Here is a 23600-nt window from a genome sequence, read left to right as displayed (position 1 = left end):
CTTGGAGAACGAACCTTCACCCTCATCCTACACCTGAGCTACAGATATTTGCCACTATCACAAGGTCATGAATTCCACTTGCTGGACTGCTTTGGGCAGAATTTCTAATGTTGCTTATAGGAAAATACATGCATATTGGGATTTATAGCTAACCTGCACAAGTTTACCCACATCGAGCTAAAAGGGTCACAGAGAGCATTGGCCAGCATTCGAGGAGGAGGAGGAGATGTCTGAAGGAGTTGGGCATATTCAAGCCTTTGACTGTCATCAATTCACTACCCGTGAGGCATTGTAAATTCTGTAGGCGGCAAGACTACAAGGACTCCTTGAAAAACTGGAACAGCTGAAAGATGAATTTAAGCTGCCTCTGGCAAAAGATGAAGTAAATGTATGTGGAAATATTCTTTAAAAATGATTAGTGGAGCATCTTCACGCTATGGGCAGCAGGATGTGAGGATAAAGCCGATGCTTCACACAGATCTCCAAATTACTTCCTGCAGTGTTTCATAAAGGGAGTGAAGTGGCAGCGAGAGGCATGGAATCTTGACATCTAGTCCTGGAGAGCTGGGCCCATTAACTTCAAGGTGCCATCTTATTCCTCATATTAGTTAATATTTAGAATCAGTTTATGTTGCACCACTAAAATTTTAAAGCAACTGCATCAGTAGTTATGCACATATGTATTTTAGGAAGTTTTTATGGTCCCAACTGATACAATCAGGGCTTTTTTTCTCATAGAACGCCCAGAACGGAGTTCCGGCACCTTTTTTGGATGGAACCTTGTAGGGTAGGCAAGGCGGGTTGTATGATGTATGTCAGTTCTGGCACCTTTTTTTTTTTTTAAGGAAAAAAGCACTGGATATAATTTTCAGTTCTCCGATCCTTATATTTTTCCCCTTTGAGAGAAAGGTTGATATCAGTGTTAAACGGGAATAAATCCTAGGGCACTTAATGATATGTTCCTGAGGAAACATATCAATCACTCAAAAGATTTTCTCCATTTTTTATTAATAAGACCAAGCATCACATTTAAAACTGCAAAACAGTATTCAATCATTCTTTATTATTAAAGGTCTGGAATAGTATATTTAAATATTAGATCTTTGTTAGAAAAAAAGCCAAAAGATGTACAGAGGAATAAAAAGATAGCATTCATCTCTAGGTTTGCATCATTCATCATCATCACCACCACCACCTTCATCACTGTAATTAAAATATATATTTATCTCTTTAAATCATTATATTGATTTTGATAAAGTGCATGACAATTTATAACATAAGGCAACAAAATGGAGGTGATTTGTGTTTCTCATCTAGTAAGCTACCCTTCTCTACTCTTAACTGTACAGGTTTGGCTTTTACATGCAGAGGTGGAAAAAGAGCCCTAATGTCTTTCAGAACAGAGCAGCTTTGATTCAAATGTCACTGATATTAAAGCCTCCAAAACGAATTCACATGAAATATTTTCAGCCTACACTAAATAGCCTGCCTCACCATAGTAACTTGACTGCTGTATTCAGTTGAGCGCACAGAATTTGAGAGGCTGATTAGTTCCACTCCTCTCCTAGGCAGAAAAGCTTTAACTATTCTTCTCTTCCTCCTCCTCCCCTCTTTGGCATGGAGATTATTTCCTGATATGGGATGGATCCCAAATCTTATATCCATGACTGCAACACATGTAGGATCTTGTTATTGATCTAACCATGAAAAAAATGACAGAAATGTCTAAGATACAGAAACAAACACCCCCTATAGCAAATTAGCGTGCTTATGTTCTAGCAGCATTTTAAATGGCAGACAAATTAACAATGTGTATACTGTGCATTCCATATTGGGTACCTGAATTTTCTTCTAAAAGTCTCTTTCGATACTTGATACCACCAATGAGCTTAAATTTGCCCCAACTCCCTTCTGTGACTCTACTATGTATTTGCTGAGGTGAGTTTGACTTTTAAAAGTGTTCTTGACTCAAGCATATGGTGGAAACATGAACTCAATCCTATCTTTAAAACTGTTTATCAGTTTAGATGCTGAGATGGAGTACAAATATTAATTAAAAAGCTCATTCAAATGATCAAAGCTAAGGAGGGTTCATTGAAGTGATGATGCATTTCTGCAGTTCGAAGGAGCAAGGTTTTAAAATGGAGATGCTGTATCTAAAATGGTTAGCTTGGATAATGTGAAAGTCCAATGTATTTCTGGGTTGCAAAGGTTCAAGCTTTCTGGTTCTAGCTTTAATGTGTGTCCCTGCAAAAGGAGCTAGCTGCAGGAGGGGCAACTACAGGCATATGCTCACACACATCCAACCACAGGGACTTGTTGCATGTGGGTGGGCTGCCTTTGTGCCAACTCTCAGAGACGTACAGAAGGAAGTTAAGGCTTTGATGGAATCTTCCAATCCTAGTAATTTAGGCTAATTTCAGAGTAAAACAATCTAATCATTCTAGAAAAAGATAAAATTGCTTTGCAGCAAACTCAAGGCGCTTTCACAAGAATTACAGTCTAGTCTATTACCCTACTGACACCTAGTGAGCAAAGGGCAGATTTCAATCCAAATGGGAAATCTCTAGCTCTTATCTTCTTATATCGTCTGTAAAATCTAACCAGCACAATCTTTTTTTTTTAAAAAAAAAAAACGCTTATCTAATCTGTTCCTATCTGTGCAGAATAGTTATTTTACCTGATATATTAAAATATGTAGCGATGTATAGAGTGCAAACTGCTGTTATCACCAAGAATTAAAACCAAACAGAACTACACAATGATGAATGTTCAATATGTCTTTAAAGTAGGCAATATAATCTACTACCTAAGTTTCAGCAGGAGAACATTTACCTATAATCATGTTTTCTCTTTCAAACTGACAGTTAACTCCATCTTTTAATGGTGCAGTCTTAATAAATCTCTCACCCAAATGTTTGTAGACTCCTTCGTCAAAGAGACATTGGTCCACATCTTATTTCATATTATTTGGGACCAATGCAACAAAAAGCTACCTAAACCACACATGCTCTTGGCAAAGTCATGACTGATGACAAGATCTTTTCCTTGTCAACAAATGGCTCATATGTACTTAATTTTTCTAGAAATCAAGTAGCCCAGAGGTTGTCAAACTTAGAGTAAACATTTTACCAGTATAAAAAATAAATTAGTTTCAGTCTCCTGAGAATGGCTAAGAACTGACTCAAACATTATAGCCCCAAAATGGAAACAATTGAAAATTGCTTATTCTCCATCAGATAATTAAGCTGCTTTGTATGCAATTTAATCTGATCATAGGAATCCTTTCTACAATCCATTAAAAAGTGATACCATACCATTTTTCTGAACAAACCAAGCATTCTTGGGTAGACTAAAAGTCAGTATTATACTTCTGGATTATTCCTCATCAACTCTTAGTAATTAGTAGTGTCAGACACTGTTTAAGGCTGGAAGCGGCAAAGATGACCATCATTTTAATAGTGCAGAGATTCTGGCAGGAACCTGGTTTTTAAGAACGTGTCTGTATTCCCCACTGAGGAGCACATGATTAGAACCAAAGTCTTTCAGTTCCTATTATAGATTATTAAGGGCTAAAAAAGTGCTAGCCTATTTCTATGCATTTGACAAATTGCATTAAAAAAAAAACACCAAACCCAAGATGGTTATTTATTCTAACAAATCTTTCTTCATTTGGCTAATAAATAGATTTTTTTTACTGCTGTTGAAGCATCTTATTTATTAACTAAATTTATTCATTAAACTGATGTGCTGCCCATCTTGCTGTTGAAGTGACCTGTTGATATTTGGCAGGAAATGATAAGAAGTGCATTATATTCAATAAATACGAGCACTTTGATATCTCTGTGTATTACAATTGTACCAGACTGAAAGCTTTTACTATCCTATAGAAAAGAGAATATACCCAGGTTCCATTTTTCATTCCACTCATTCTCTGTGGGTGCTCTTGCACAATTGGTGTCTTTCTAAGGCCACGCTACAGAGGTTTCAACTGCTGGCTTGAAAAGCAACATTTCCTTTCATTACTGCAAAGCAGCAACAGAGAAACCATCCAGTTTTGAAGGGCAGGTGGAATAAGATGAATCAGTTGCTCCTCAGCAAGAGACTGGAGACGTATATCACAAGTGTGGCTCTGCAGGTAGCGTGGGGGGGAAGGGGAGAGAAGAAATCAATTTCTCACTGACAGAATATACACAACCTCACGTGGGGTAAAAACTTTCAGTCTGTAGCACGTGGAAAGCTGGGCTGATACCCCCCCCCCCGGGACTCTTGATTTCCATGTGCTTTTTTCCCTCAGTGGTGACTCAGGAGATTTCATTGCCAAAGACTTCAAGGACCAGCGGAGTGAGCTGCATGCTATGTTCGGGCTGGAAGGAGAGGCAGCGATATTGCTTGGAATGCTCCTCATTCAGGCTCCTCAAGTCTGTGAGCTTTTGGATCATCTTGGGATAGAGCAAGCGGTTGCCTGGAGGAGGGTGTCGGCAAAGAATGTAGGTCTGCAGGATTTGTGAAAGACGGTCCTGGATGGACTCCACCAGAGCTGTGTCCTGAACGCCAGGGCGGTCTAGGAAACAAAACACGTCACACATTTTTATGTGATCGAGGTAGGCAATAGCACCAATGACATTTCAACCCTCTCCTAATGGTATTTTTGTACATTCCCTTAATTCCTCTCCTCCGACTCTAGGGTCACAAGTTGAACTCCTTCACAATCACTTAAAAATAATTCCGGGTTCCCCCTTGTATCCACATATCCATTCCATGTCATGTGTCAAAATCAGAAAAGGAAGCATAAAAAAAAAGATTCAGAGTTATTGGAAAACCTTAAGGCGAGGTATCAGTGTGGCAGAGGTAAAACACAATGTTTTGAAAAAAGAGAATAAAGTGGCAATGGAAATAGCAATTTGTTGGAAGAGAGGCAGAATTTTTCTTTCAATATTTCAACTGTGAGACAGCTCGAACCTTTTAAAGATGTTTTTGCATTAAAAATAAAACTGAAGTTTGGCATAAATCACAGACCAGATCTATAAAACTCACGTGGCTTATGCAATCACAACCTGTTGTCATCTTGTTATCTCTAACTCTCTGCAACATGTTGTTATGCTCAGAAAGAAAGACACAACTTTTGGGGGGTAGAAGAATGTACTACTGTTGTGATTTTGCTCAATCTCTGGAATTTTCTACCAAAAGATCTCAAAGGGGATGCTGTTGAGATACCTGAAGAAGTTCATGACTGTTTTCTTGTGTCTGCTTGAAAAGAAAACATCCACTTAATGGTTAAGCCGTTGCTTTAATTTCCTTAGCATTTTGGGTCAAGCAGAAATATGCTTCCATCAGAAATAGTTAACTCTTGTAACAGGTATGCATGCTGATCAGATATTAATCATAAAAACAAGCAAACTCAGAATGCAGTGCAGGTAAGGATGTTTTCAAACAAAGGAATTCTTTTGCAATTGCAATTGGTATTCTACAGGTAGTTAATTTGTAACTTTCCCCCCATTATTCTGGCCTTTTTTCTTACGCCTTCAATCCATTAAAGAGGACTGATGCCCATAGAGAAGAGTGGCACGTGCTATCATTTCTAAAAGTATTGCCAAGGGTGTTCCAGATGACAGCACAACCCTGGCATTCATACAAGGGGGAATTCTCTCTCTGTTGGTGACCTGTAATTTCAAGACAGGCCTGTGCCTACTATTCTCCTAACACAGTGTTTCCCAAACTTGACAATTTTAAGGCATGAGGACTTCAACTCCTAGAATTCCACAGCCAGCAACGCTGGCTGTGGAATTCTGGGAGTTGAAGTCCACATGCCTTAAAATTGTCAAGTTTGGGAAACACTGTCCTAACACATCGCAAATCCTCCAGGTCAGTTTTTCCCATCTCTTCAATTGTAACCAGCAAATGCAAACAGATGCAAGAGGGACCATAGCACAACGAACAGGACAAAACTTTGTTAAATAGCATATTTCCTCACTAATAAATTATAGCATCTTGTAAACACACACACACACACACACACATACACACACACACACACACCACTACCCCTCCACTATCCCAGGCAGGGGAGAGACGGTCAAAGGGACAGATGTGGCCCGCTTGCCATAAAATGTCTGTTGTAACATCATCCAACAAATATAGTTTCTGACAAATAAGTAGCTTCCTTCAGCATCATAATCATGAGTTTACTGTTTAATTCCCACACTGACACACAGCAAATATATTTAACAAAAATTCTCAAGCCACCTTTCTCTATTTAGCAAGCCAATTAGTTTCCTCTGCTCAAAATTCTCCACTAGTAGTGCGTTTTGTAACAAATAAGCTCACAAATCAAGTTTTCAGCAAATATTTTGTCCTTTTTTTTTTTTGGGGATGAATCAGCATTCTATATCCCTGAATCGTAATTTCAGAACCATTTGGCCATTAAATTGTGAACCAACACACTTCTGGAAAGAGGCACCTTGGATCTCCTCACTCTAGATTTCATTGGTCGGAAAGACGCTTGACACAAATTGAATGGCAAATATTCCTAACAATCTGCATTGTGTAAGGAATGAATTGAATTACCAGAGTTTCGAAAAGTGCCAGATCTTTGTCAATGAATTCCTGCTCAATGTATTAAGCAATACTGCTGACTCTCAGGCTTGGTCTCCAAAAGAGGCTGTGCATCTAACTTCTTTTTATATGCTGCTTGGGGAGTGGTATTTTAACAGGTCTTCAGAGATAATACAGCAAAAATCCCTATACTCTTTGTGATTTGCCATCCTTAAGCCTACTTCATCCTTTCACTCTTATTCCGCCCTCTTGTCACAAATAGGTCACAGCAGCTTTTTCTTTAAGTCACTCCAATTTAATATCTTTTTACTCGTCCTGTGGCAGGTTGCTAGAAGAGTTAATCAGATTCTATTCAGAGACATCGGCTGAATCCCCAGACTATATATTCAATTTAGTTGAAGTCTATCCGGCAAGGATGTAATCTGTCAGGGGGGAAATGCACTCCTCCCTTTCTTATTTGGCAGCCATATCGTTCTATTTAGATTCAATCAATTCCATCTCGACACCTTAGGTTTAACCTCTCAATCTATTCACGTGATGAAAAACAATGTTCAATTATAATCTGATTTACTTTCATAAGCATGCAGATTCAAGTTATTTGGAACCTTAAGAGTTACCTGGGCCCTTTTCACCTGATCTCTGAAATCACCCAACTGTTGTCATAAAAAGTGACCTGGTACTTTTTGCGGTGGTTGTGCACTTGAGGGTTGCATTGACTCACTTTAGAAAAGCATTAACCACACACTTTTTCACTTTACTTCATGTAGGCTTTAAGCAATTGCTCATCTATGTCTACTATAGCACGTGCTGTCAGAAGTCACTGCCTAGGCAAGAGATTTCCTGATACTCACAGTCCTTGTCAGCTCACTTTGTTTAGTCATCTCTGCCTTAGGGAGAGAGAGAGAGAGAGAGAGAGAGGGAGGGAGAGAAGTCCATGCTTGGCTGGTATTTAGAGAGTATTCTGATGTCAGAGCTCCTTACCTATTTAATCTGGGGAAAGTCTCCCACTGGCACAATGCCAGAAGGTCATAGGTTTTTTAATTCCACAGCTGCTTTAATGCCATGCAAAAGAGCTACATTAATCCTGGAGATATTTTATATATGTATGTATGCATGTATGTATGTATGTATGTATGTATGTATGTACCGTAAATGCCGGCGTATAAGACGACTTCCGCGAGCGCTGAAATCGGCGCCAAAGACGGGGGTCGTCTTATACGCCGAGTCGTCTTATACGCCGGAAATACTGGTAGTTTCCGGCGTATAAGACGACGTTCTAGGAATGCGGCCCGGCTATAAAGACGGGGGTCGTCTTATACGCCGGGTCGCCTAATACGCCGGCATATACAGTATGTTTTCTGAGGTTTTCGCGGGTGTTTGTATGTAGGTCTTTGATTATTTGAGTTTTCTCCCACGTAAAATTGGAAGTGTCTTGGCGACATTTCGACGAAGTCTCATTCGTCATCTTCAGGCTGGTGCTTTCGGCTTCGTGCTTCTTCGTGCTCCTAGAAGCACGAAGCCGAAAGCACCAGCCTGAAGATGACGAATGAGACTTCATCGAAACATCGCCAAGACACTTCCAATTTTACATGGGAGAAAACCCGAATAACCAAACACACACACACACACACACACACACACACACACATCTATACACACACACACACACACACAGACACACACATCCTTAATAGTTGTAAAAATACAAATGCCGGGCATATTTGTTCAATGAAGCAATCTTCGATCTCCGGGAAGAATATACTCGAGTTATTTATTGTTAAAACAACTTTTAAAAACATTAACAGTTATATACAAGGTTAAAACCTTGTATATAACTGTTTTTATTGTTTTTAAATGTTGTTTTAACAATAAATAACTGGAGTATACTCTTCCCGAAGATCGAAGATTGCATCATTGAACACACACACACACACACACACACACATATATATATACAGCCAATCAGAGCACAGCCAAGCTCCTAACCAATCAGAACACACCTCCATCCAATCAGAACACAGCCAACCTCTCATCCAATCGGTTCATACCCCCACTGGCAGTTAAAGGGAGGAAACAGCTGCGATCACACATTGCTCCTGGAAGCATGAAGCCAAAAACACCAGCCTGAAGATGACGAATGAGACTTCGTCAAAACGTCGCCAAGACACTTCCAATTTTATGCGGGAGAAAACCCGAATAACCAAAGACCTACATACAAATACCCGCAAAAACCTCAGAATGAATACACACACACACACACACACCTCTCTCTCTCTCTCTCTCTTTCATCCTCTGACTTATATGTCAGGCTATTTGGAACCTCAAACAAAAGTAATTCTTCCAAGAAAGAGTTGCTCAGGTTTTTTTAAAACAAGATGTATTGACAAGAAGGCATAGTGATACAATAATGTCAGCAAATAAACGATTCCCAGTTTAGAACCATTTCCTCCAAACCGATGAAGAGGCAGTGCTTTTCGCTGTTGTGAAATAGGTTGAAAGTGGCTCACTCCAAACATAGCCTGCTTCACAGGTAGAAAAGGGGCACAAGGTGAGGCGGGAAGCAGCTATCAATAATCATGAATTCCATCAGTAACAAGTGTCACAAAGGGGTGGGTGTGAATGGCTGTGGCTAGCAACACTCTCTAGTAATCTATGGAGTAGGCAAAAGGGTGTAGGTAAAACCACCCCCTACAAATAATAAAATAAAAAGTATAGTCACCTAAGACTTCAACAAAAGCAGCAGAAATCTGTACTGCGCTTTGATGACAGAACTAGCAACGTACAGATTGTACAGGCTGCTCTCTTTTTTCATTAAAATTAAATTTCTGTTCACCACTGATCTAGTGGAGAAAGGGTTAGTCCTGTTTTTAAACACAGGCCTAGCATTCCTCCAAAATATTGGTAAATGTGCTTAAAAATAGGCCTAGTATTGTTTCAGAAGAACTCTAAACCTGACAACATAGGAGGCTACATTAGACCTAAGAAGTATTTTGGAAAATGGTCATAAACATTATCTAGGCAGATGTTCAGTGAAAGCCAGATTTCTAGTTTTTCCTGTAAATCAAGTGGCCCCAGAATAGAGGGGACACATCTGGAACAGCTGGACCAACAGCAGCTGGGCAAAATCCTACCCTAACCATGTCAGGTACATCACCAATGAAGTGTGCTAGATAGTGTCCACAGCAAAACATGTGGGGAGAAAAGAGAAAACACTAGTTTAAGACCAGAATAGCTAAAGGTAACTCTAAATTGTTTCAATTGTGGGCTGGATGAGACAAAGGAAATATCATGAAGGTATGGCACATAAAAATGTTATTGGTACATGTTCATGCAGTAGTTAGGTTGGAGATGAACACTTCTGCTTGGAAACAGCAAGTATTGATATCACTATAAACTCAGAATATCCTGATGTTTGAATGTATCTGAAAACAATCAGAACAGTCTAATCTAGCCAAGGCCTATTATAAAGCAGATTCAAAAGGACTGGGAAAGCATTGGTCATCTAGAATTACTCCAAGGTAGATCAAATTCCTTGAAAATAATCTCTTCACTTTGCACTGTGGAAGGGATAGCAAAGAGTAATATTCTATAGATGGTCATTTGTTCAGTAGCTTATTTCTTACAACAGAGGGACATCCAGCACATTCATTTGGTCAAAAAAATGCTTATATTTTTTGCTTTTTTAATATATGGTGGTGTACACACTGTGTGTGTTATTTCATACCGAGACTTTAATACAGGAACATGTAAATATGATAACATAGTTTATTGATAATATTTTAAGACAGCTGAAATGCAGCCTGTGATACTGAAGTTTTTCCTCACCAGGAGAAAGGATGCAGATGGCCATGAGGAGCACGTGTTCTTCTTCATGCAGGTTCAGTTTCTTCAGACCAATCTGAAATTTAACGAGGGGCTCCAGTAAGTCTAGGCTGTGGCCAGCTGAAACAGAAACAAAGCAACTTTTCAAAGGCAGGCACTAGATTACTAATTACCAGCTAGCTTAAAACAGGGGACGAAACCAATGTTAGCATAAATCCTGGCCCTGGATTTTCCTTCCAATGCGCCCAATCCTATGTGCGTCATCCATCTGAGTCATCATCCCTAAACTGAGCGGAATGCCCAAAGGAACCAGGCCACCGGAATAATGACATCCATGTTTCATTAAAACTGGCCCTTTGGCAAACTTAACTCGGACTGGATTCGCCCTTGAGGTGGTGCAATCGCGCAGCGTATGTGATTACTTTTTCAACTTCCCGTTCCTTCCCATCTTAGTCAGATGGTTGCCATGGAAACTGAATTCTTAAGTTCACACACTTCGGGGAAACATCTGCCAGCCCAGCAATCTGGGCCCATCGGACAATCCGCCTCCTCATCCCTATTTATTTTTCATGGTGATAGAACGACGTTTCCACTGGAAGAACATGGAGAAACATTTCCATGTGTAGCAGAGTGAACTTTATTTTATCTGGCCCACAGCCCTTCCTTCCTCTAAGTTTGCTAGCCTTCCTTTTTTCCCCCCTACTGGGTACCACCCGAGTCTCTGCGGTGCAGCAAAAAAAAAAAAAAAGAGTCTGGAAGCATCTCTTTTAACTGACACATGTTATTAAAAGGCATCAACTTTTGTGAGCTATAGCTCATGCCATCAAATGTCTTTCTTCCCGATTTTTGGGTACGGGCAAATAAGAAATCCCTTTTCCTCTCTGAACTTCAAATCCAATACACCAGGTTTCAGCCACCTCACCTGGGCCTCTTTTCAGGTATTCCAGACAGGTACTTTCCTGTTTGGGTGAAGCCGAGGAGGGTCACCAGCAGTGGCACAGCTGGGAACTCTTGCCTTGCCCTGCGGCTCCTCAGCTTTCCCCTCCCCTCTTCCTTTTGTTGAGGAAAACACTACAAGCTTCCTTTGCGGCAGCTGTGTGGAGACCAGGACAAATTCCCTGGGAAGATGCATTTTGCACACACCCCGTTGGCAAGCTACAGCAGGGAGTGTCAAACCCTATTTCACTGAGGGCTGCATCAGCATAGTGGTTGCCCTCAGGGGGGCCGGGTGGGTGCGGCCTACTGGGTGGGCATGGATGGAGTAGGTGTGGCCTACTGGGTGGGTGTGGCCAGCTCTACATCGTTCGCGTCAAGGGTGACTGTGGGGGCCAGGACAGGAGTGGGACAGATCTGAGGGTCTCTGGCAGCAGTGGGTGGGACTGGGGCAAGTGCCAAGGCATGGTTCATTTCTTCATTCCTCACAAAGGGTGACACTTCTCCACCATGCACCCAGAGGGCAGGGCTGACACAGCTGTTTCTAGACGGCCTTGTGGAGCTAAGACTGAATGCGTTTCAGCATAGATGGCCGCCACAAAATTGTACATTGGCTCCCAGCCGACCTGGGCCAGGGCCAAGGTAGCGGGGGCTGTTCCCTCATTGTTTCCAGGATGGCTTTGTGGGCCTCATGAAACCACTTCGCGTGCAGCATCTGGCCCCCGGGCCTTGTGTTTGACATGTCTAAGCTACAGGGAGCTCTTGTGATCGGTGTTTTGGGGCCTCCTGAAACACTTCCAAGGAAATTTGGGAGTTATTTCTAAGGGCACGCAATGTAACAATGGTGATGGTGTAAGAAGGGCGTGTCAGTCGTACCTGCTGCAATCACATGGTACTGCACAAAACCCTATGCCACACAAAGCAGACGGCAAATCAGGATTAACTGCCAAGGAGTAAGTCAGTATATTTTTCATTATTCATTATGCTATAAATAGGCTGTAAATTGTTAAACAAATGGTAAATACAATTCTCATTCTCGGATACACCACTGTCATTAATTCATTCTAATATTACCAGCTGTAAAGTAATTCATAAAATACTGTATGCCACTGTAATTTGGTTCAACCTTGTGTAAGTTTGGGATACATTTTCTATACATCTTAAGAGGTATTTACAAGTATTAAAGGAAAACAGAGCTCCATGAGGTGACTGCTCCAGGGCTATCTTCTAGAAGTTTTTAAGAAGAGACTGGACAGCCATTTGTTCGAAAGGGGATAGGGCAGTGATGGCGAACCTTTTAGAGACCGAGTGCCCAAAAACTGGCCCTGCCCCTGCTCCACCCCTGCTCCGCCCCTGCCCCCGCTCCGCCCCACCCTGCCTGCCCACAGGGCCTCTCACCGCCTCCAGGGCCCGCCGCAGATAGCCCAGCAGCGCCACGGCGGCCACACCCTCTGCCCACGCCCCGCTGCATCAACTGTGCGCGTTGGGGTGTGAGGGCAAAGTCTTGTCTACGCTGCCTGGCTGCCATGTCCTTGGCTGCGCTGCTCTGCGTGGGCCACGTTCAGGGGCGACTTTCTTCCAGGGAGGCTGCTGGTGAGGGGGTCGTGGGCAGAGGCAAGGCTGGGGCAACGGCACGTGTGCCCTCAGAGAGGGCTCCGAGTGCCACCTCTGGCACCCGTGCCATAGGTTCGCCACCACTGGTATAGGGCTTCCTGCCTGGGCAGGGGGTTGGACTAGATGGCCTCCAAGGTCCCTTCCAACTTTATTATTTTTATTTTTATATTATTATTATTATTATTATTATTATTATTATTATTATTATTATTTACCATACAAACCATACCTTGAGTGACATCATTGATTTGGTATTTGAAGTCATTGCTGCCGCAAGTCCAGGACATATCCTCCAGGGAAAATGACTGATTGGAACGGAGCATTATCACCTCAATGGCACTGGATTTCAGGAGAGCAATCTGGTCCTCCGCTGTTAGACTTCTGTATTTAAAAAAAGGGAAGAATATGCAACTCAAGATTTCAAGCGATCCATCATCATAACATTCTCTAAGATCAGAATTAGAAATGATTATCCTTTATTGCCCGCCATGTTATTATTTCTCTTAGTGTGAACTGATTTTACAGAACAGCTTGGAAGGCCATCCCCAATCATAAGCTCAGTTAACCAATGACAAATTCTAAGCGGATTGCAGACATTTTTGCTTACAGCTCCCTGTAGCCTCAAGTGATAGCATATCTGTATGAATCAGGGGCCCACAGGTCAGACGTTTCTGACAGAACTTTAATGTGTCACTTAACTTAATGTTTTAGCAACGCAGTTCACACACTGAATTAAAAGCCGGTCACAACTGGGCTGTGCGATGGTGTGTATTTGATTAAAGAAAGTTTCTTTGGGGCATGCCAGAGTGATGAGTGTTTCCTGGAATCCTGATACAAACCTTGTGAGGCCGCAAAACAAAATGAATCACAAAAACCTCTAAAATAAACCCACAAGGTTCTAGGCAGAACTTTTGCAGCAGGTAGAGCTCTGCAAAGCAGATTTAACTTTCTCACCAACTGTTTTACTCATTCACAAAAGCAGGAAACCAAACCTCTGGCCACAGAGTGGTACTCTGCAAGCATGTATGTGCATATACACATACGACACTCTTCCCCGTCTCTTTGCTCTTACTGAAGATGGCTTAAATAAGAGATGCCTTGTTTGAGGTCTCTACCAGCACTAAGGTGGCATGCTAGCCCTGGCCTCTACAGCAACAGGTTGAGAGAGAACCCTCCTGTCACCTCCCAAGGAAACAGCTGTTAATGGATTGCAAAGCTTAAAAAAGACAGAGCTGTTCTGAAGGTAGTAGGACTTCAGTTCGACTGAGGAATGATAGTATGTATCTATATGGCTTGTGTCAAGATTTTATTTGGTTTTTAAGGTGACCCGTTTTATCTTGCTGTTCCTTTTGATGTGCCTTTGCAGATTTCTGAAATCTTCTTGAGAGATCTGTGGTGTTGTGCGTTGAGGTATATATTTATTTAAGCATGACAAAATCAGACACAGATACACACCTCTAAGGAAAAAAAGCAGACAAGGGTTTTGAAGCTACTTTTAAATTCCCCTACCTGAACCCTGGAATCATTTTAGCAAATCCAATAACTTTCTGGATGCTGTAGCTGACAAGATCAGCAAGGTGAGGCAACATGGTGAGGTGGGAGAAGTCGATGGACATGGATGCGCTGTCGTCGTTCAACTCCAGGTTGGAAAGCAGCATGGGCTCTGGTGGACACGGAGAGGAAGACACAGATTAGACCCTTATATGTCAGACCAGCAGGCAAGGCACCACAGCATGACAGGTTAAATGTTTTAGAATTTAGACAGCATTAATTGGGCTATTTACAATTACTATTTATTATTTTCCATTGTGTGTTGATTTGCATTGAAAGAGTCATGTTGTGAAGGTGATATTGAGGAGCCATTGCAGTGGCTAGGACTCTGCTGTCCCTAGGCTGATTGGAGGCCACTGCTAATAGTACTCCAACAGGCACAAGCAAAACCAAAGAATCCAAAAGGAGTAATTTCGTTGAGTGAGATCAAAATGTTAAGGCTGTAGATCTCCTCAGAGTCCAAATCTTGGATCCTATTGACATGATTAAAAACATGCTCCAGTTTTTCACTTTAATCTACTGCTCTGTTCTTTCCTAACCATTCCTAACAATGGTTATTTTAGACAATACTCACTGCAGTGTAGCATAGCAAATTACATAAATGCATTACTAAAAGTGCAATCCTTGGCGCAAAAAAAAAAAAAAAAAAGCTCAAAGCCTGAACACAGAATCAAGGAATGTCCACATTGAGTTCCGGTGCTGTTCCTGCAGTGGTGCTCATGCTATTGTCCCCAGTGTTCAAGCCAAGCTGACTTTTTTTCTGCATCATCTTCCTAAATATTCAACATTATCTATTTATCTCCAGTGTTTACATCACATGTCAATCCTGATGGATTTTGGCTGGGTAACATTGAGATAAAACATTCTGTGCCAAACTCCCCAATACAACAAAGACACACCAAGTGCCTAGGAAGGGCATCTTTAAAGCCCTTCATGGCATAGGACCAGGTTACTTACAGGACCGCATATTGCCGCATAGTTCCCAGAGACCGGTGAAGTCCCACAGATTGGGCCTCCTTCAGGTCCCGTTGGCCAGACAATGTCGGCTGGCGGGTCCTCGGGGAAGGGCCTTTTCTGTGGTGGCTCCGATGTGGCGGAATCAACTTCCCCCTGAGATTCGAACTACTCCCACCTTGCCAGCCTTCAAGAAAGCTATTAAAACTTTCCTGTTCCGGCAGGCCTGGGGTTGATGTCCCCGGGGGGGGGCGGGATTCGATTGGGACACGCTGTGTGAATGTATTCATTTTTAATTGTTATACTTGTTGTTTTAATTTTGTATGCCGCCCTGAGTCCCTAGGGATTGGGCGGCAAATAAATTTTACAAATAAATAAATAAATAAATAAATGTACATTCAAAGACAATATTCACGCTAAGATTTTAGCACTGTCAACTTCATAGGATTGCGATGGATGAGTCTTGTTTTTTTCTACTGGCAGAAATCCCCACCAATCTTCGCCTCCCAGCTCCCAATGCCTCATTCTCTCATTCAGGCATTTCATGTGCCATAGCCTTCACACAAGACTGTGGTGCTGCTTTCTTTTTCCCTCCTGCACTGTAAGTAAAAGCAGCACAACAAGGAAAATGCTCCTGACTGACTCTCAGTTGCCACACTTGTTTATTGTTCAGGTAGGAGAAGGACAGGCTAGATCCCCATTCATGCAAAAGCTGTGACTGGTCCAATTACAGGCTCTGCAGGAACAGCTCTGAAGGTTATGCAGATGGAACGCTGGCCACGTTCAAGTGTCCTCACAAGGCATTTTGGTATGAAGCCAGAGGCAGCATTTATCGTGGCCCCCCTTGTTATAGAACACATTCTGACTTTCCCTACACTTTCTTTTATTTTTCCATCACATCAGTAAAAAATCGGAGTGGTTACACAAGGCAGTTTGGCATTAAGAACTCTCTGAATAGGAATACCCTAAATTTCATAGGATTACGTTAGGTCTTCTGAGGGGGAGAGATTAATAAATTGCCCTTAAGCCAGTGATGGTGAACCTTTTAGAGACCAAGTGCTCAAATTTCAACCCAAAACCCACTTATGCATTGCCGGGTGTCGGGTGGGTGTCGCCCGCCGGGTGGGCGTGGCTACAGTGGTCATGGCAGATGGGTGGGCGTGGCCAGGGTGGGCATGGCCAGCTCGATGTTGCTCCTGGGGAGGGACGCCTCTGGGGGCCGGGCAAGTTAGCAGGCAGCTGGTTGAAGAGGACGGTTACCATCTCCGGGGCATGGCGCGCGTGCCCACAGAGAGGACTCCGACTGCCACCTCTGGCACGCGTGCCATAGGTTCGCCACCACTGCCTTAAGTGCTGCGAAACAAGACACAGGCTACTTAGCTGCAAGTTAAGATTTGTTGTAAACGTTTCACAAAAAAACTTCCATCAGTACAAAAAAAGGCAACCATAGAATTTGCCATTTAAAACAAACGTAGCTGTTAGGATTTTTGCCATTTGCCATGAATATAAAGATGATTAGCACTCTGCATGTTACCTGAAGAGAAGCTGGAAGTATCTGAAGAATCATCTGAGAAGGAAAAACCTGGGGTCATGTTAGAAGAAGATCGACTTCTGTGTTCTTGGTTTGAATTTTGTCTTACAGGAGGCTGAAATAGAAATAGAAAGGGTAGCATTTGATAGGAGCCTACTGCTTTCTTCATACCTTCATCCCGATTCTAGTTACTAGAAAGTTAGTTCATTAATGGAGATCATTTGCTATAAGGAGAAGGGTGCCCTGAGGCTTTTACCCGCTCTACCTCCGTTTATCCCAGTCTACTAAGTGTTTTCCAATGCCAGGGACCCATTTCTTAGAACCACCACCGAAGAGAAGACTCGTCTGCTCTGATATCCCATGATTTTAAATGTTTTAATCTCTATTTTTATAAATAACTCAAGGCAGACAACATGCCTAATGCTCCTTCCTTCTCCTATGCTGCCCTAACATTTTTGATTACTTAAGAAAGCAGGATATTCTGAAGCAAATAGTCCCTGCAACTGCTATGTCATTTGCATAATAACCTTGGGAAAAAAATGTATGTTCAGTCTCTTGGCTGAAGGTAAAATGCATTTGGTTGCATCTATTCAATCTTCAGGTGGAGAAAGCAGAAGGTATTAGAGCAGTGATTCTCAACCTTTCTAATGCCGTGACCCCATAATACAGTTCCCCATGTTGTGGTGACCCCCAAGTGGGTGTGGCCACCAATAAGAGGGAGTAGGACAGCTAGGGAAAAGGGAAAAAAATGGCGGACAGCATCGTTTGGTGACCCCCGTGAAATGGTCATTCGACCCCAAATGGGGTCCCGACCCACAGGTTGAGAACCACTGTATTAGAGGCTAATCTTCCTATATTGGAAATACTGGTTTTGCTCAGAAAATATAAACTAATAAGAGAGAAGTAAGAGGAAGTCTGTTGGGAAATATCACAAAAACAAGAGTAACTAACCCCAAGTTTTCAAAACTATGAGTAACTATGAGTTATCCACAGCCAGTTCTCTTTCTTCTACTTCTTCCATCTATCTCAGCTGTTCTCCTAATGCCTCATGTGCATCACTCAACCTCAAAGCTATTTTGCTCTTGTGACGGGGCAGGAAACACTACAGCCACAAGTACTTTCTTCTTCCTCCCCCCCCCCCCCAGAATTAATAAACCTCATTGTTCAAAGATTTGTGTGTGGCTGAGAAAGGCAGGTTGGACAGATAGAACAATGGGGTCCATAACCACTTGGTTATTCAACTCTGCTTAAGGGGACATTCTCTTCTTTTGTTCTGTCAAGTACATTTTTAATGACAGATTGTGATGAAGCCATATGGGGCAGCGCACATAATGCACAGCTATCGCCAACTGAAGTCTAGTCAAAAATACACTTAGTAATTTCTCCAAGCAGTGCAGTTGTAAATCCAACTGTGGCCTATTTACAGATGTATTTCATGCTAACGTAGTGGGAAAATAATTTTCAACTGGAGTAGTTCTAAATCTGGTGACTTGGCTAGAGAGATTCAATCTGGGACACAGATCCAAATTATAAAACACACTGAATGGTTCTTTCATAATAAAAACACAGAAAACCGATGGCAGAAAAAGACCTAGTGGTCCATCAAGGCTGCCCTTTCAGTTTTTGTTTGTTCGTTTTTTATTTATTTACTAGCTGTACCTGGCCACGCGTTGCTTTGGCTCAGTCTGGTTAAATGGAAAAGAAAGAAAAGAGAAAGCGCATGTAGCATGTGTTGCTTTTACGTCCAACAGATGGCGCTGTTTTTGAAAAAAAGCATGTTTTTACCTGTCACAAGTGTGACATCCATATAATATAGGTATATAAAAACACACACATATTCGAATGCAACGTTGTGTCAAAATTTCAAAGCAATCGGTGAAGAACTTTCGGAGATTTAAGATTTTCAACAAACGGACATTTACATTTTTATTTATATAGATAATCAACTGTTTAATGATTTGAATCTGCAAGCAATGTTACTTTTGTTAAGTGGAAAGTGGGGCAAGAGTTTGAATTGCTAATTCAGAAGTGACATAGTTGAAAAATATCCGTTTGTTCACCAGCAGATGTCCTACTACTCACAACAATAGTAAAGTACGGCAAAAAAAAAAAAAAAAAAGAAAAAGAAAAAAAAAAAGCAAGCAGAACTTACCCGGAATTGAGTGAAATCTGAATAAGTAGGATCATAAGTTTTGCGATGGGCTTCAAGAAGAGTTTCAATAACTCGTTGTTGTTCCTCCAGCAATTTGGGCTTTAGGCTTTCCTTAAGAGCTTCCTCCTCCTTCCTCTTCATTATCATCTCTCTTTTCCTCTGAACCTCTTCATCGGTCAGTATAACTGTAAAGGCAGAATAGTAAGCACATTAGAGCAGGGCTTTTCAACCTTTTCACCCATTGTACCACTTTTAGGATAGGGCAACATCCGAGAACCACCAGTCGCCTAGCAAGGTGTCAAAAACGTGATGACCCCCCCCAAAAAAGGAAAAAAGTGATAAAGCACAGGTAGTCCTCGACTTACCACAGTTCGCTTAGTGACTCTTAGAAGTTACAATGGCATTGAAAAAAGTGCCCCCCAAGCCACAGCCGAGCAAGACACCTGCCTGCCTGCCCGGTGGCGCTCTTCCTCCTGTCCGAGGTTTTCATTGTTGTGAGCATTTCTGTTGAAGATTGACAGCGGGGGTGGGGTGGGGGTGTTTGGTTTTTATTCCCCCCATCTGCTGGGTGGTTGCAGCAGGTTTTGGTCACTTCACATGACCCTGGGACACTGTGACCGTCATAAATATGAATCAGTTGCCAAGCATCTGAATGTTAATCACAAGACCCTGGAGATGCTGCAACATTCCAGCTGATTGGTGCTTTTTCTGGGCTCAGCAGAAGCACCAGGATCAGCACCGAGCTCCAGGTGGAGCCTGGCGCTGATCCTGGCATTTCCACTGAGCCCTGACAGCCCTGCAGCTCCAGCCATCTCTTGCTCAGGCTTGTGCGATGCTGCCACCGTCACTCCCCTCCCCCGCTACCACTGTTCTAGGATGGCTGCGTACCACCTGCCAGGTGCCAATGTACCACAGGTGGTACCCGTACGACGGGTTGAAAAGCCCTGCATTAGAGTATAGGTAAGAGTAAACTGGTAGGCTTAACTGAAGAATGAGAGAAGATGACAGCACGCGTTTCCTAAGGGTTATTGTTTATTGGGGCGAGAGTGATTTAACAGCCAACAAATGTTTGAAGAAAGAGGAACACTTGACATGGCGAAGGCATTCCAGCTGGATTGCAGTCCAGCTGCTGATCTTCAAAAACTTTAATTTTGAAGTTGCCTTTAAAGAACTCTTTTGGCTTCACAGTGACTTTCTTCAATCAAGAAGAACATGAAGCCAGAGGTACTGTTTAGAACAGTGGTTCTTAACCTGGGCGATACTGCCCCCCAGGGAGTGATTTCATTTTTCAAGGAGGCGATGGAATGAAAAGGGGCGACATGGGGGCGAAGGAACGAAAAGGGGGCGATATGGGGGTGATGGAGAGAGAAGTTTTGGGGACGCTTTTGAGACTTTTTCGTACAGTGAACAGCTGCATATCTGTCATACAAAAACATCAGATCGCCCGCTCTTAGTGGATTGAACTGTGTTTTCAAATGTTCCTCCAGCTAGCTTCAGTACAGAACGCCGTACATATGTGAATACGCATCACTTATCTTCATGCGCGTTGCGCAGCAGCCTCTACCCTTTTTATATTTCTTTTTGCACCTTAAATTTCACTTGTAATTCAATCATTAAATGTTACTGTTTTTCTTTTCGGGCATTTCACTTTCTTGCAATTGAATTTTGTTTTCAGTGGTCATTACATTTAAGTGTCTTGAATAAATAAGATAATAATGAAATACATGTATCACGAAGTTTGGGAATAAAGTGAGGGGTGGCACCAAAATTTTTCAAACAGTTGAGATATGGGAAAAAGACTGGAAATAAATTATTTGCATCGATATGTCCTGATGACAATTTTAAAGAAAATAAAAAAAGTGTTTGCATAAGTTGAAGAATTATTTCCTATGTTGTGATTGGGAGGTTATGTTGGGGGAGGGGGGCGATGACAACTTCCTCATTGGCTCAAGGGGGCGATTCTTTCAAAAAGGTTAAGAACCACTGGTTTAGAAGACCTCATGCACATTAATAATTCTTACTGCTATTAAAAAATACACAGCCAACGCCTTTTCTTTTCATGGTTGTGCCCCACAGTCATTTTGGGGACTGGAGGAACAGTACAACTCAATCATGATCAAAAACAACTTGCAGGCTATTTGGAATGCTGCCTATATGCATTTTGTGACATCAATCCTCCCCACGCTATCTGTGCAACATGTCAATACAGGTTGCTTTTGTGGACTTTCCCTATTTACAATTAATCAAGGCACAAACAGCCTCTAGTAATATGCTCACATGACATTCCCTACTCTTAGTCCCCAGAAATAAGCTTACATTGACCAATGTTAAAGATATGTTTTCTTTCTTATTTTGCCAGATAAGGGAAGCCTCAAGGTATGTAGAGTCTCTTAGACCTTGGGGGGAACTTAGGTGAGGAGCTGTTATTGGGAATAGAGACAATAGAGCAGGGGTAGTCAACCTTGGCTCTTTTATGACTCGTGGACTTCAACTCCCAGAATTCCTGAGCCAGCTTAGCTGGCTCAGGAATTCTGGGAGTTGAAGTCCACGAGTCATAAAAGAGCCAAGGTTGACTACCCCTGCAATAGAGACTGGCAATGAGGGCAATAAATATCCTGGTGTGCAGTTTTCTGTCAACTGAAAGAACTGTGATGAGCAGAAAATTTAGCAGTGGATAAAAGCCTTCATTGCTGAAAATCCAGAAATTACAGTCTGCAAGCAACTGAATATTTTGACAGGTTTTCAGCTCATTCTGGCAATGCTATAGGATAGTTAGTAGACACGTTGCTGGCAGAAACATTATCGCTTTTATATAAGGTCACTGATGCATTGCACTGACAAGCTTCCAGGCCTGTATGTTTGGCAAACAGAGACAAAAGCCAACTTCAGGAAATGAAAGACAGAAACCAGATTCCCCTAAATACAATTAACATAGGTAGAGAAACATGTTACCAGGTGTGTAGGATCAGAACCACACATTAAATTCCAGTTAAGCTGAATAAGTGCTCATGCCTATACACAAGAATCTGGTCGACTAAGGGTGTCAGCCCTAAATTGGTGCTAGTTAATGGAATTCAAGGGTCTTGGAGCATTTGTGGACACCTAAGGATTCTAGGCTGAGTCCTCTCTTAAGTATATCTCCAGGCTCTGTCTACTTTTCTCTTACACGTGTACTCCAATAGCATCCAACACTTTTACATTCCTTTTTTTTTTTTTACAAACAATTACATCCCCAACACTGATTTATTCATTTATCAGTACTCATAACCCTCCCCAGTTCCAAAGACTCTGGGCAGCATACATCAAACAAAGCAAAATCATCACCGTTATCATCCCAAATAGTCATAAAAAACAAAAGACAACAGAAAAAACAAAACAAAAAAAGCAAGGATAAAATCCAAAATAAATCCAAGATGGGCACCAACAGTCAGTTGGGACTGCAGTAAAATAGCTCTTAGAGAAATCTAGCAAGGTTAGACTTTCATGCATCAGACTTCAGGATAATTTATTTTTTCATCCATCCATCCATCCATCCATCCATCATCAGAATAGCACATGGACATTACTGTATCTTGTATACTAAATGATAGAGATGAGCTAGTTTTCAAAGATGGTTAGGGAAAAATACAACATGGTAGCTTCATATGGGAAAGCTTAGTTTTCGAACGTTGGAAATTGGGGGTGGGTGCGTTCTGTTTCAATTTACCTATTGATAGCTTTGAGCAGTTTCAATACCTGGATATTTTTATTTTTTTTAAAAAAAGACCCATGACACATAATGAGAAAGATAACAAAGCATCCTGAATGCTAAAAGCAGTATAAAGGTCACCCTGCAATTTAGGATGTATAGGCAGAGCTGAGCAAGCACAAGGCTGTAATACAAATCAGTCCCTTTTTATGCAATACCTACAAGACTTATTTTGGCATTTAGAATGAGGTGTTGAGAAAGATCTCTACTATTTTGAGGAACAGGAGTCTGACTGCAACTTTACTCTTCCTATGACGATCCTAATCCTGGGAGAATTCTTGCAACTCTAGTTTGCTTCGTTTAAGCATAAGGCATACTATAAAGAGTAGTTCTCATATATTTTGGTCTCAGGATCCTTTAGATTCTTAAAGATGATTGATAACCACAAATTGTTGTTGTTGTTAATTGCGAAGTAGTGGCCGACCCATCGCGACCCCATGGACAACATTCCTCCAGGTCTTCCCGTCCTCTACCATCTTCTGGAGTCCATTTAAGTTCACACCTACTGCTTCAGTGACTCCATCCAGCCATCTCATTCTCTGTCGTCCCCTTCTTCTATTGCCCTCAATCTTTCCCAGCATTAGGCCCTTCTCCAGTGAGCCCTTCCTTCTCATTAGGTGGCCAAAGTATTTGAGTTTCAACTTCAGGATCTGGCTTTCTAAAGAGCAGTCGGGGTTGATCTCTTCTAGAACTGACGGGTTTGAACGCCTTGCAGTCCAAGGGACTCGCAGGAGTCTTCT

General features: G+C 41.9%; 1 protein-coding gene across 5 annotated transcripts in view; it reads right to left on the bottom strand.

The window, feature by feature from the left end:
• Positions 1 to 1039: 1039 nt before the first annotated feature.
• Positions 1040 to 23600, bottom strand: part of VDR (vitamin D receptor) — a 93948-nt gene continuing 71387 nt past the window's right edge. For all 5 annotated transcript variants that reach the window (XM_039347746.1, XM_039347748.1, XM_039347745.1 and 2 more), the window contains 6 exons: positions 19113 to 19297; positions 16964 to 17075; positions 14434 to 14587; positions 13154 to 13305; positions 10381 to 10497; positions 1040 to 4564 (listed from right to left, as the gene is read on the bottom strand). In XM_039347746.1, the coding sequence (XP_039203680.1) occupies positions 4305 to 4564; positions 10381 to 10497; positions 13154 to 13305; positions 14434 to 14587; positions 16964 to 17075; positions 19113 to 19297 (980 nt within the window). In that variant the 3' untranslated portion in view covers positions 1040 to 4304. The remainder of the gene's footprint in view (positions 4565 to 10380; positions 10498 to 13153; positions 13306 to 14433; positions 14588 to 16963; positions 17076 to 19112; positions 19298 to 23600) is intronic.

Source organism: Crotalus tigris, unplaced genomic scaffold (genome assembly GCF_016545835.1).
Source record: "Crotalus tigris isolate CLP2741 ecotype Arizona unplaced genomic scaffold, ASM1654583v1 scf7180000018101.4720394464:4744507, whole genome shotgun sequence".
Taxonomy (NCBI): domain Eukaryota; kingdom Metazoa; phylum Chordata; class Lepidosauria; order Squamata; family Viperidae; genus Crotalus; species Crotalus tigris.
This window is presented reverse-complemented; position numbering and strand designations above follow the sequence as displayed.